Raw genomic sequence first — 12,000 nt, forward strand, 5'->3', positions numbered from 1 at the left:
ATTTAATTGTTAATGTTATTTATGAATAGCATTATTTTACCCAGAAAAATGTGATTACGCTTGATAGTTTATCTACCTAACTTACCCGTCGTAAATGAAATATATATGATTAGAAATTATCTTAAAGCCAATGAAGCGAGTGTTTCAAAATATGATTTCCTTAAAACTGCATTAAGGGCGAACCAAACGAAGCTGGATAGGAACTGCAGTTGTTTTTTTTTTTGTCAGGTTTATACTTACTAAGATAATATATATTCAGTGGTTAACCCATTAAGTGGTTAAGATGAGTTTTCAATAATATAATGACGGGAAAAATCAGGACCGTCATAGCCAGAATGTAAATATTCTTTTGTTTAATTTCCTGTAGACGTATATGGAAAGCACCGTTTTCATATTCAATTTTACGATATCAATGTTCTGAGTTATAAAATAACTTCTAAGCAGAGCCAACCAAGACATGGTAGCTCAATGAAGTTTTATATAACTCTTTCAAATCAAGCAAGATTCTGATTGAATGATCAAATAGCGAATTACTTAGGATTTTATTCACTACTTATTGTAATTCATCATTTATTTTCTACAGTTGCGTGTTTTCGGTATGTCATAAATATTTATTTCCACATATTAAAAAAAACTATGTTCGTTCCAAGAAAGGATGCATTATAAAACTATATCGATAAATTACTGAATTTCATAAGTAATATGGAACAAAGGCCACATACGTCTATAACACTAAAACCACTTCTCACTATAAAAAAAAATATAAATTAATTATATATATATATAATATATATATATATATATAATATATTATATATATATATATATATATATATATATATATATATATATATATATGAAGTCCGCCTGAAGCATCCCGAGGGTTCCGGCCGCCGATTCAATCCCGCCGCGGTGCTCTTGACTGAGTGTCGAGGTGGGCCGGCACGTTTACTTTGAACAAATTAGAGTGCTTAAAGCAGGCTGATTTCCGCCTGAATACTGTGTGCATGGAATAATGGAATAGGACTTCAGTTCTATTTTGTTGGTTTTAAGAATCCGAAGTAATGATTAATAGGGACAGGCGGGGGCATTCGTATTGCGACGTTAGAGGTGAAATTCTTGGATCGTCGCAAGACGTACCTAAGCGAAAGCATTTGCCAAGTATGTCCTCGTTAATCAAGAACGAAAGTTAGAGGTTCGAAGGCGATCAGATACCGCCCTAGTTCTAACCATAAACGATGCCAGCCAGCGATCCGCCGAAGTTCCTCCGATGACTCGGCGGGCAGCTTCCGGGAAACCAAAGCTTTTGGGTTCCGGGGGAAGTATGGTTGCAAAGCTGAAACTTAAAGGAATTGACGGAAGGGCACCACCAGGAGTGGAGCCTGCGGCTTAATTTGACTCAACACGGGAAACCTCACCAGGCCCGGACACCGGAAGGATTGATAGATTGATAGCTCTTTCTTGATTCGGTGGGTGGTGGTGCATGGCCGTTCTTAGTTGGTGGAGCGATTTGTCTGGTTAATTCCGATAACGAACGAGACTCTAGCCTGCTAACTAGGCGTCTCCGGTATCCACAATAGTGCTACCGGCGAATTAAATTCTTCTTAGAGGGACAGGCGGCTTCTAGCCGCACGAGACTGAGCAATAACAGGTCTGTGATGCCCTTAGATGTCCTGGGCCGCACGCGCGCTACACTGAAGGAATCAGCGTGTCTTCCCTGGCCGAAAGGCCCGGGTAACCCGTTGAACCTTCTTCGTGCTAGGGATTGGGGCTTGCAATTGTTCCCCATGAACGAGGAAATTCCCAGTAAGCGCGAGTCATAAGCTCGCGTTGATTACGTCCCTGCCCTTTGTACACACCGCCCGTCGCTACTACCGATTGAATGATTTAGTGAGGTCTTCGGACTGGTGCGCGGCGATCGCCTCGTGCGGTCGCCGATGTTGCCGGAAAGATGACCAAACTTGATCATTTAGAGGAAGTAAAAGTTGTAACAAGGTTTCCGTAGGTGAACCTACGGAAGGATCATTAACGTGTTATGTGGCACTGAGGTGCACAAATACCACCGCGCGAGCACGAGAGAGGCCGCGCAGGATCGGGAGTGCTTGGCAACCACTTCCCGCAGAGGGGGCAGTGTCCTGAGCGAGCACTGCCCCCAAAAACGAAGATCCGGCGTAGCCGATCTTCATGAACACACGAGTTTGTGTTCTCACGGTCGCAGTCACGATGTGGCGGGCCAACACATTTGTTCTTGTAAAGAGCGGCAGTGAATGTAGGCACTGCTTCAGGGAGTGCTTGGCAACCACTACCCTGCTGGCACAGTTCAACGGGCCCGCGGGCCGAACTGATGCACACGTCGTTACACACGGTCGCAGTCACGCGATGGCAGGCCGACACATTTGCTCTTGTAAAGAGCGGCAGTGAGTGATGGCACTGCCTCAGGAGTGCTTGGCAACCACTACCCTGCTGGCACAGTTCAACGGGCCCGCGGGCCGAACTGATGCACTTTCTTTACACAAATGAATAAATAAAAATCCGGCATAGCCGAGATTTGCTCTCTAAAGAGCGGCAGTGAGTTGGGCACTGCCTCAGGGAGTGCTTGGCAACCACTACCCTGCTGTGGCACAGTTCAACAGAACTGATGCACACACTACTGCAAATTTTTACACACGAGTTGTGTCGATACGCGCGCGCCCGGCCGTGTCGGTGTCCCACGGTTGCAACGGGCGCGCTCGCCTGCGGTCACGTGATGGCGGGCCGATAAATAAAAATAAAAATCCGGCACAGCCGAGATTTGCTCTGTAACGAGCGGCAGTGAGGTGGCACTGCCTCAGGGAGTGCTTGGCAACCACTACCCTCCTGTGGCACAGTTCAACAGGACTGATGCACACTACTACTAAAAGTTTTACACATACGAGTTGTGTCAATACGCCGCGCCGCCGACTATCTAGCAGTGAAAACGGCCTGAGGGCGTCCCCTGGACGCTACGACGTGAATTCAAGCCCCGGTAACCGCACGTGGCTGGTCTGGGTGCCCATTTAATTCCATCCAGTAGCGACAAGTCGCCCCCAGGCCCAACGCCCGCTCGCAGCGATCTCGTATCACGGAGCGCATTCCGCTTGCCATGGAATACAGCGTATCCCGTGCCCCGGTTCTCGGGGCGACGGATTTGCCGGTACGCGGGGGGACGGCAGGTCGTCCAACTCCACACGGGCACAGTCGGCAGTCGCGATGAAGGCGCGACTTCACCTGGCGTCACTAGTGGCTGGCGCGACTGACCCCGTGGAGATCGGCCTTGACCGAACCCCGCAAAGTGTCGTGCAGCGTATGCGATGAAGGCGTCGCAGGATGGTGCGCGCAAGAGCGTGTGTTGCCGGCATCCCGTCCCACTGTGGTTCCCCTTGTACTTGCGATTCAAGCTTCGGCCTTGCCGCACGTGGCGGTCCCGAGGCCCATTAAATGGCTGGGAGCACAGTGGGTCGGGGCAATTCCCCACAATACCGCGGTTGGCGGCAAGTACCGGGTCGGGGTGCAGCCCTTCCCGAGGAACACCGTATCCAAAAACCGCAAAATAGGTGTGTGTCACTGTCAAGTGATTCCCTGGAGGCGTCACTCGTCCGGATTGCAGTCAGAGTTTACTCCGATGCGAGTACGTAGACGCGTAGAGCCGCGCCGGCATGGCCGCGAGCGCGCTCCGCGTCCGGAAAGCGAGAACTCCTGATCCGAGCACGAGTGTCCGATTCCCGGCAGGAGGAAAGCGGCGCGTACACCTTACCAACGGTTGCGCGCTCGCCGGTACCCTGGTCGCCGGAGTGGCGGCGTAGAGCTCTGTCAGGTGCTCCTTCGCCGGAGTGGCGGCGTAGAGCTCTGTCAGGTGCTCCGTCGTCGGCCGGCCGGCTCGAGGAATCGTAAAACCGCGCCTTTTTAGGCGAAACCGTCCGGCGGGGATGCGACAAACCACACCAACGGTCCTCACCACAACGAGGTGCACAGCCGCTAAACCAGTTTAACCTGGGGGAGTGTTTGTTCACTCTCGCGGCGGGCCGTCTTGTAGACGCGTTGACTCGCCTGTCGTTTGTTCACCATGAACTCAAGACGCTCGCGTCCCCTGGTGACCGCTGCCCACAGCGGACTCCAGAGAGCGCGTGCGACGCTGGAGCCTCGAGCCACGCGTCCCAGCCTTTGACAGGGACCGCCTTCCTCAAGGCGGATTCTCAGGCAGGGCCGGAAGGCGCGGTTCGCGTCCACGCGTTGGTTCCCAGTGGGGGTAGGCACTGTAACGAGAGCTCTCCACTGACGGATCGTGACGCTCGAGCGCCCTTCGGCGCGGGGCCCGGGACCCCCCCACGGGGGGGACCCCGGCACCAGACCGTAGGACGACGGCCTGACCGCGTATTTGTCAGTTTTTCTGGCAGCGACACTACCCGTCCGACTTTCCAGACCGGGTTAACCAATTGCAGACCAGTTCTGCGCGGTTTCGGCCTACGGTATCTGGACGCGGACAACCAAGGGCGTGTCCCGAGACGGTTTTTCGGCACTTAGGCTCTGAGGCGTGCTGGACCGGGGCAGCGCCGCACGTCGTTATCGCTCGCCCGAGCGATGCGTCGTGTGGCAGATCTCGTGTGTTTCGCTCGTGAGGCCTGCAACCTCACGACGCGCTGCGAGTGGATGTCACCGGACCGGCCCTCCAGTCTCCATACCGGGACAGGAATTTTGGTGGATTCCTGCCCGGGAAAAGGGAGCCGTTGGCTCGGCCCATCCCACCACCGTGTCCCGTTACCGCTCACGTGGAGGGTATCGGCTCGGTGGGGGACGGTGTCCGTGTCGCGGCGACCCAGGATTAAGCGTCCGAAGGATTAAGCACCCAGGGCGTGACGGTCCGAAAATTGCCGCCGACAGAGACGGTGTCGTTGCGATTGTGGTGGCGATGACCCGTCCTCTCCCGAATGTCGGCGGCTCCCGGGCACGGCGGTCGTAACTGGACCGTGACAGCCGTGTTTTTATTTACCGGGTGACCATGGCAAGCGTACACTGGCAACCCATGCTGCGAGTCTGACATAAGTGTGTCGTGACCGGTGTGAGGCACCGGTCCGGCACAACAACGGACCTCGGTCCAACCACTCAAGACCGCTACCGCGAGGTGCGGCGACTTGATGAAGATTACCCTGAACGGTGGATCACTTGGCTCGTGGGTCGATGAAAAACGCAGCTAAACGCGCGTTGACGTGTGAACTGCAGGACACATGAACATCGACAATTTGAACGCACATTGTGGCCCTGGGATATTATTCCAAGGGCCACGCCTGTCTGAGGGTCGGCAGAACATGAACTGCGGTTCAACCAGCTTTGCGGCGGTGAGACTGTCGTAGAAGGCGGACTACGTAAGATGGGTCTCGGCGGCCCTGCATCACGTGGGTACAGGCGAGTCGCTCAGGTCCCAGGCCTTGTAGCCTAGCCGTGCGGTACACCTCAACGGTGACCGCGCGGACCCACGTGCGTCCCGCTCAGATGTCCGACTGCACGCTTTTTGGGAGCACTGTCACAAGACACGCGTGCGTGTCTTCGGCAATCTCCTCAAATACCACTGCGGTGCACAGTACCGAGCTAGACGGGCGGCACGCAAAACACTCTGTTCTAGCCGCAAGTCGCGCGAAAGGCACGGCTCCGGTCCCGCCGTCCCCGAGGGGACCGGCGGTGAGTGACGCGGCTCTTGATCTCGGACGCCATGTTCAACTGTGGTGACCGACTAAAACAGTGAAAATTAGTCAACTGCTCACACGTGTTCTGGCACCTCGGCGGATCGTAGTCTGCGCTCACTCAACCGGAGGCGCGTGTCCCTTTCGGGGCCGCGAGGCCGGCCACGGCTCGCTCTTTTCGGAGAGCGTGTCCGCGAGCGGGTGAACACGCGCAAGTGTATAAATTGCATCTCTGATTGCGACCTCAGATCAGGTTGGTCTACCCGCTGAATTTAAGCATATTATTAAGCGGTGGAAAAGAAACTAACAAGGATTCCCTCAGTAGCTGCGAGCGAACCGGGAAGAGCCCAGCACCGAATCCCGCCGGGTGTTCGGGAGGGCCCAACTAACCCGGTGTTCGGCGGCCAGTCCAAGTCCATCTTGAATGGGGCCACTGCCCGTAGAGGGTGCCAGGCCCGTAGGACGGTCGCCGGCGTCGGGTGGGTCTCTCCTTAGAGTCGGGTTGCTTGAGAGTGCAGCCCTAAGCAGGTGGTAAACTCCATCTAAGGCTAAATATGACCACGAGACCGATAGAAAACAAGTACCGTGAGGGAAAGTTGAAAAGAACTTTGAAGAGAGAGTTCAAGAGTACGTGAAACCGTTCAGGGGTAAACGGAAAAGACTTTAAACACCGAAAGGGGAGATTCACGCTCTCTCGCATGAGTCGGCTCCCGCGGGGTCAGATGGCACCGTACGCCCGCACGACGCAAGTCGTTGCGGGGTCGTTTCGGTGATCACTCGGCGCTCGCAGGGGTTATGCCGGCCGCGGTGGGCCGCACTTCTCCCTCAGTAGGACGTCGCGACCCGTTGGACGGCGGTCGACGGCCCCGGCGGTAGCCCGGGACGCGGGAAAGCTTCTGCCGTACCGTGCTCCCGGACCCCGGGTCGCCCGACCGATCGTCGTACGGTATGGAACGCAGGTGTCGGACCGCCACCGTTTATCGGGCGTCCGGGCCGGCCGCAAGCTTGTGCGCACCAGGATGACGGTACTTGTGCCCGGCTCTTCGGTGCGCCAAACTGTTGGCGGCCGTGTCCTCGGACGGGTCTTGTAACACCGGTCAGCGATGTCCGTTTAAGGTACTTATCCGACCCGTCTTGAAACACGGACCAAGGAGTCTAACATGTGCGCGAGTCATTTGGGTGCTTGAAACACCTAAAGGCGCAGGCGGACCCCTCGCGGGGTCCGGGCCGTTACGCCTTGACGAGTAGGAGGGTCGCGGCGGTGTGCACTGAAGGGTCACGGCGTGAGCCGGCCTGGAGCCGCCGTCGGCGCAGATCTTGGTGGTAGTAGCAAATACTCAAGCGAGGACCTTGAGGACTGACGTGGAGAAGGGTTTCTTGTGAACAGCTGTTGCACAAGAGTCAGTCGACCCTAAGCCCTAGGAGAAATCCCATGTCGATGGGTAGCCGAGACACACGTTGAGACGTTGCTCAAAGAAGGCACCCACCGGGCGAAAGGGAATCCGGTTCCTATTCCGGAACCCGGTAGCGGAACCGTTCCAATGCGGGCCCTCATCGACTGCTCGTCGGGGTAACCCAAAGAGACCCGGAGACGCCGTCGGGAGATCCGGAGAGAGTTTTCTTTTCTCTATAAGCGTTCGAGTACCCTGGAATCCTTTAGCAGGGAGATAGGGTTTGGAACGCGAAGAGCACCGCAGTTGCGGCGGTGTCCGGATCTTCCCCTCGGACCTTGAAAATCCGGGAGAGGGCTACGTGGAAAGTTCGCACCGGATCGTACCCATATCCGCAGCAGGTCTCTAAGGTTAAGAGCCTCTAGTCGATAGAATAATGTAGGTAAGGGAAGTCGGCAAACTTGATCCGTAACTTCGGAACAAGGATTGGCTCTGAGGATCGGGGTGTATCGGGCTTGGTCGGGAAGCGTAGACGTGCCGGGAGCCGGGCCTGGGCGAGTCGATCGGCGGTTGCGGCGCGTGGTGTGGCGTGGCGGTCTTCGGGCCGTCGCGTCCCCGCGCGTTCGCGCCGTCGTGATTCTCTGCTCGGTCCCGCGCCTTGGCCTCACGCGGATCTTCCTTGCTGTGAGGCGTTGGCTGTCTGGTCGCGTGCGGGTCCGTATCGGGTCAGTCCCCTCCGGGGGGCGCCGGTGCGGCCGGCGTGGACGGGCCTCCTGTCTCCGCGGTCGCCGTTTAACGATCAACTCAGAACTGGCACGGACCAGGGGAATCCGACTGTCTAATTAAAACAAAGCATTGCGATGGCCCCCACGGGTGTTGACGCAATGTGATTTCTGCCCAGTGCTCTGAATGTCAAAGTGAAGAAATTCGAGCAAGCGCGGGTAAACGGCGGGAGTAACTATGACTCTCTTAGTTACTCGCCACCTCTTGAGGTGGTCGAACCTGGGAAACCCGAACGCCTTCGGGCGGGCGTGGTGTACCGGGATGTGCGGAGTGCAGTACGTCCTCGTGTGGTCATCAACTGGATTGATGACCCCGTGCCGCTGGGAACGGTGGACTGCCCCCTATTTGGGGGACATTCGGCAGTGCACAGGGATCGAGGCGAGGGTGTGAGCCCGATGAACCTCGAGCGACCCACTCACTGTCGAATGACCACCGGCTGAACTGCCACGCTTAGAGAGTAGGCACCCCTGGGGCTGTCCAAGACGTTTCATGGCGGACAGTCCCTAGGGGGCGCGCGGGGCAACACAATCTGCCTAAAGTCTGGCTCCTCCTGATGTCAGGAGCGCGCAGCCATCCTCGCGGCCCGTCGGTGAGATCGGGTAACCCCCCCATGGGGGGGGAAACCCCGGTGGATCCGCGGGCCGCGAGGCGCCCCCCTCCTCCCCCAAGATTGGGTAAACCCTCCTAGGAGGTAAACCCCTTTGGAGGGGGGGGGGAGGGGGGCCGGAGTCAGCAGGGTCCCTTGACCATCGGGGACCGTCCGCCCTGAGGGGTGAGGGTGTAGGGGGGTGCCACCGACCAACCGTGGACCCCACCCCTCCGCACCTTAATTGATTGGGGAATTTCCTGCTTGCAGAGGGCCTTCCTGTGGGTCTATAGGGGGCAGCCCCTCCACATAGGATATATCCGGCGATTTAACACGCCGCCGGATGAATTAATCCCTTTGTTTTTGACTGTTCAGATGGGCCTCGGACTCCGGCGGTGACGCGCTCCTCCGCCGGAGAAAACAGTCTGGAGCGCACAGGCACGGATGACAACGCCCCATCCGGGGCTGCTGGCGAACCGATTCGGACAATTTACGACTACCCCTGGACCCCATGCATGTACCAGCTCTGCACGAATTTCTTCACCAGGGCCAGGGATTTGGTGGATCACCACAAGGGGCGGCACCCGGCGACGGAGCTGAGGATTCGGTGTCGGAAGTGTGGTGGTGACCGTTTCACAGGTTGGAACGGCATCACCATACATTACTCCAAGTGCAGAGGTCCATCGGCTGCACCACCGTCCCCACATTGCTGCCCGGAGTGTGAACGGAGATTCACCACTAAGTCCGGTCTCACCATTCACGGGAACTCCTCCCATCCGGAGAGGCGCAATGTGGAGAGGCTCGCCGCACGGGAACCCCCGCCCCCCGCTCCGAGGGCGCCGTGGACCGCCGACGAGAATGCGGTGCTCTGTAGGCGATATCACACCTTTCGCCGAGGCGGCCGTGTTCAGGGGTACGGCGTCTATATCGCCGAGGGGCTCCCCGGCCGGACCGATAAGCAAGTTCGGGACCGGGTGAGGACGCTCCTGAAGCACGGCCGGCTTCCCGTTCCAGACTCGTCGGGGGAAAGCGGCGAGGATTCCGACCTCGGGGCGGGTGGTCGAGCCCCAATCCCTGGACCCTCCCACCATGCTGGGGCGCAGGGGCACCGAGCACCGGAGTCATCTAACTCCGGTGCTTCGGATAATGACGACGACAACTTACCTGACTGTGACCTACCTGACGAGACACCGGATATGACTGCTTTACCTGACGATGACCCACCTGATGATGACGAACCACCTGACGACGACCCACCTGAAACAAGACAAAACCTGGATGAGACATCGGATGTGACACCGGATTTGACACCCAGGACGAAGACACCACCTATAGAGACACCACCGGCTGAGACACCACTAACACCGACAACACGATCGCCACTTACCTCGGAGGCGCCGGATGCGGCTGCGGCGGACGTCGATGGGTCTCCAGTGTTTCGTGCACCAGCTCCGGTTCCGGGCGGATCTCCCCCCGGGGACCCTCCTCCCGATGACCCCCCACCGGAGGACCCGGATGGGGGGACGGATGACCCGCATGATGCTGTGTGGACCGCCGTTCTCGCCCACCTGCATCAGATTACACCTGTGTGTGAAATTGGGCGCCGCCTACAACAGCTTGCGGCGGTGGAGGGGGACATCGGCGAGGAGCTTAACAACTTGGTGGTGGAGCTCCATCGGGCGTTCGTCGCGGCGGCACCGGATGAAGATAGGCGCAGGTCCGGACGCAGTAATCTAACAGCTAGGGATGAGCGTACAAGAAGACGCATCACCCGTTACGCGCGTACCCAAGAGCTCTGGAAGAGGACCCCGTCCCGACTCGCCGAGATGGTCCTTAAGGATAACCTCGGGGACCTGTCATCGAACGAGCCGAGGGCGGAGCCACCCCGAGAGGCGACCATCGACCTCTACCGGAGTCTCTGGGGTACAGCCAGCGACTGCGTTCCGGACCTGCAGGAGAAGGACCCGAGGCGTGATGGTGATGTTAATCCTTTTACATCCGTGGAGGTCCTCAAGGGGATCAAGCGGCTGAAACCGGGGGGTGCCCCTGGACTGGACGGTGTCACAAAGCGGGGAATTACCAACTACCCTCAGGCGGCCGGCACTTTGGCCGTCCTGTTTAACATCGTCCTGTTCCGGGGGGCCTACCCGGCCGCGTGGCAGCAAAACAGGACCACCCTGATCCCCAAGAGGGGTAAAGACCTCCACTGCGCCGCAAACTGGCGCCCTATCACCATCGCGCCGCTGGCTGCTCGCATATTTAGCTCGGCGGTTGAGAGGCGGATCCTGGGGCAGGTGACCTTAGCCGAGAGGCAGCGAGGGTTTCGGCCCGGCAACGGCTGCCATATGAACTGCCTGCTCCTGGATCAGGCCGTGAGGCTGGGGAAGAGAATTCGTCTCGTCGGCGTGCTGCTGGATGTTTCCAAGGCCTTCGACACCGTGTCACACGTGGCGATACAGCGCGTGTTGCGTAGCCACGGCGTGTCGCGTTGTCTGTCTGACATCATGGGCCGGATGTACGCCGGCGGGACTACCACCTTGGGTACCCTCGGGGTGACCATTCCCCTGGGGAGGGGGGTCAAACAAGGAGACCCCCTATCGCCCCTTCTCTTTAACCTGGCCATCGAGCCCTTGCTGGAGATTTTTGCAGAGCGGGAGCCACGGGTTCACTATCGGGCGGGAGAGGCTGGCTGCTACCGCCTATGCGGACGACGTTACCCTGCTTGCCGACTCCATGGATGGGATGCGAGAGATGCTCGCCACCACCTCAGAGTATCTCGCATCCGTGGGTCTGGAGCTGTCTGCTGCGAAGTCTGGGGGGTTCTGCGTGGAACGCTCCGGTGATGCCTGGGTATCCGTGCCATTGCGGCTCTGCATCCAGGGTCAGCCGGTTAGGACCTTTGGCGTTGCAGAACCCTTCCAGTACCTGGGACTCACCTTTACGATCCAGCATGGTCTCAGGAACCGACAGCATCTGGACTCACTCCTGGAGGCGGCGAGCAGGGTGCGCCGTCTGTCGCTGAAGCCCCAGCAGAAGGTACAGCTGCTGATGCAGTACATCGTGCCCACCTTCGCCCACCGGTTAACCATCGACCTCCCATCGTCCGTTGATCTGGACCGCGTCGATACGGCGCTGTGGAAAGAGGTCAAGGACATCCTCCACCTGTTGGACTGCACCACGGACGGCGTGCTGTACTCCCGTAAGCGGGACGGGGGGCTTGGCTTCCCCCGTCTCGGGGTGCAGCTTAAGATATGTGCGCTGCGGGCATGTCTTGGCATGCTGTCCACGGGGGATGCCCTGATCTCTGAGATGTCGCGGGAGGCCGATTGAGGGAACCGGATCGACACCTTGGCGAGGCAGCTGGGGATTCAGCAGCCAGTCACCGCCCGAGGAATTGCCCTGAGGAAGTGGCAGATTAAGAAGGAGGCCCATCAATCCTGGTCCCGTTTGGAGTCGCAGGGCGAGGGAGTTCAGTGGTTCAGGGATGACGTGTTCGGGAACCACTGGCTTCTTAACCAGTCCGCCCTGCGACCAGGGCAATTCATTG

At 57.7% G+C, this 12,000-nt stretch overlaps 1 protein-coding gene and 1 non-coding gene across 2 annotated transcripts; both read left to right on the forward strand.

Annotated features, from left to right (window-relative positions):
* Nucleotides 1-5,158: 5,158 nt before the first annotated feature.
* On the forward strand, nt 5,159-5,314 carry LOC124372163. The gene has a single exon (XR_006923319.1). It is a non-coding gene; the product is annotated as a 5.8S ribosomal RNA (ribosomal RNA).
* Nucleotides 5,315-8,420: 3,106 nt separating this feature from the next.
* LOC124372162 lies at nt 8,421-11,783 on the forward strand. The gene is made up of 3 exons (XM_046830529.1): nt 8,421-8,466; nt 8,829-11,005; nt 11,103-11,783. The coding sequence occupies exons 1-3, from the start codon at nt 8,421-8,423 to the stop codon at nt 11,781-11,783; spliced, it is 2,904 nt and encodes a 967-aa protein (XP_046686485.1).
* Nucleotides 11,784-12,000: the final 217 nt, after the last annotated feature.

The sequence above is a fragment of the Homalodisca vitripennis genome, unplaced genomic scaffold (genome assembly GCF_021130785.1).
Source record: "Homalodisca vitripennis isolate AUS2020 unplaced genomic scaffold, UT_GWSS_2.1 ScUCBcl_2658;HRSCAF=7642, whole genome shotgun sequence".
In the NCBI taxonomy this organism is placed as follows: domain Eukaryota; kingdom Metazoa; phylum Arthropoda; class Insecta; order Hemiptera; family Cicadellidae; genus Homalodisca; species Homalodisca vitripennis.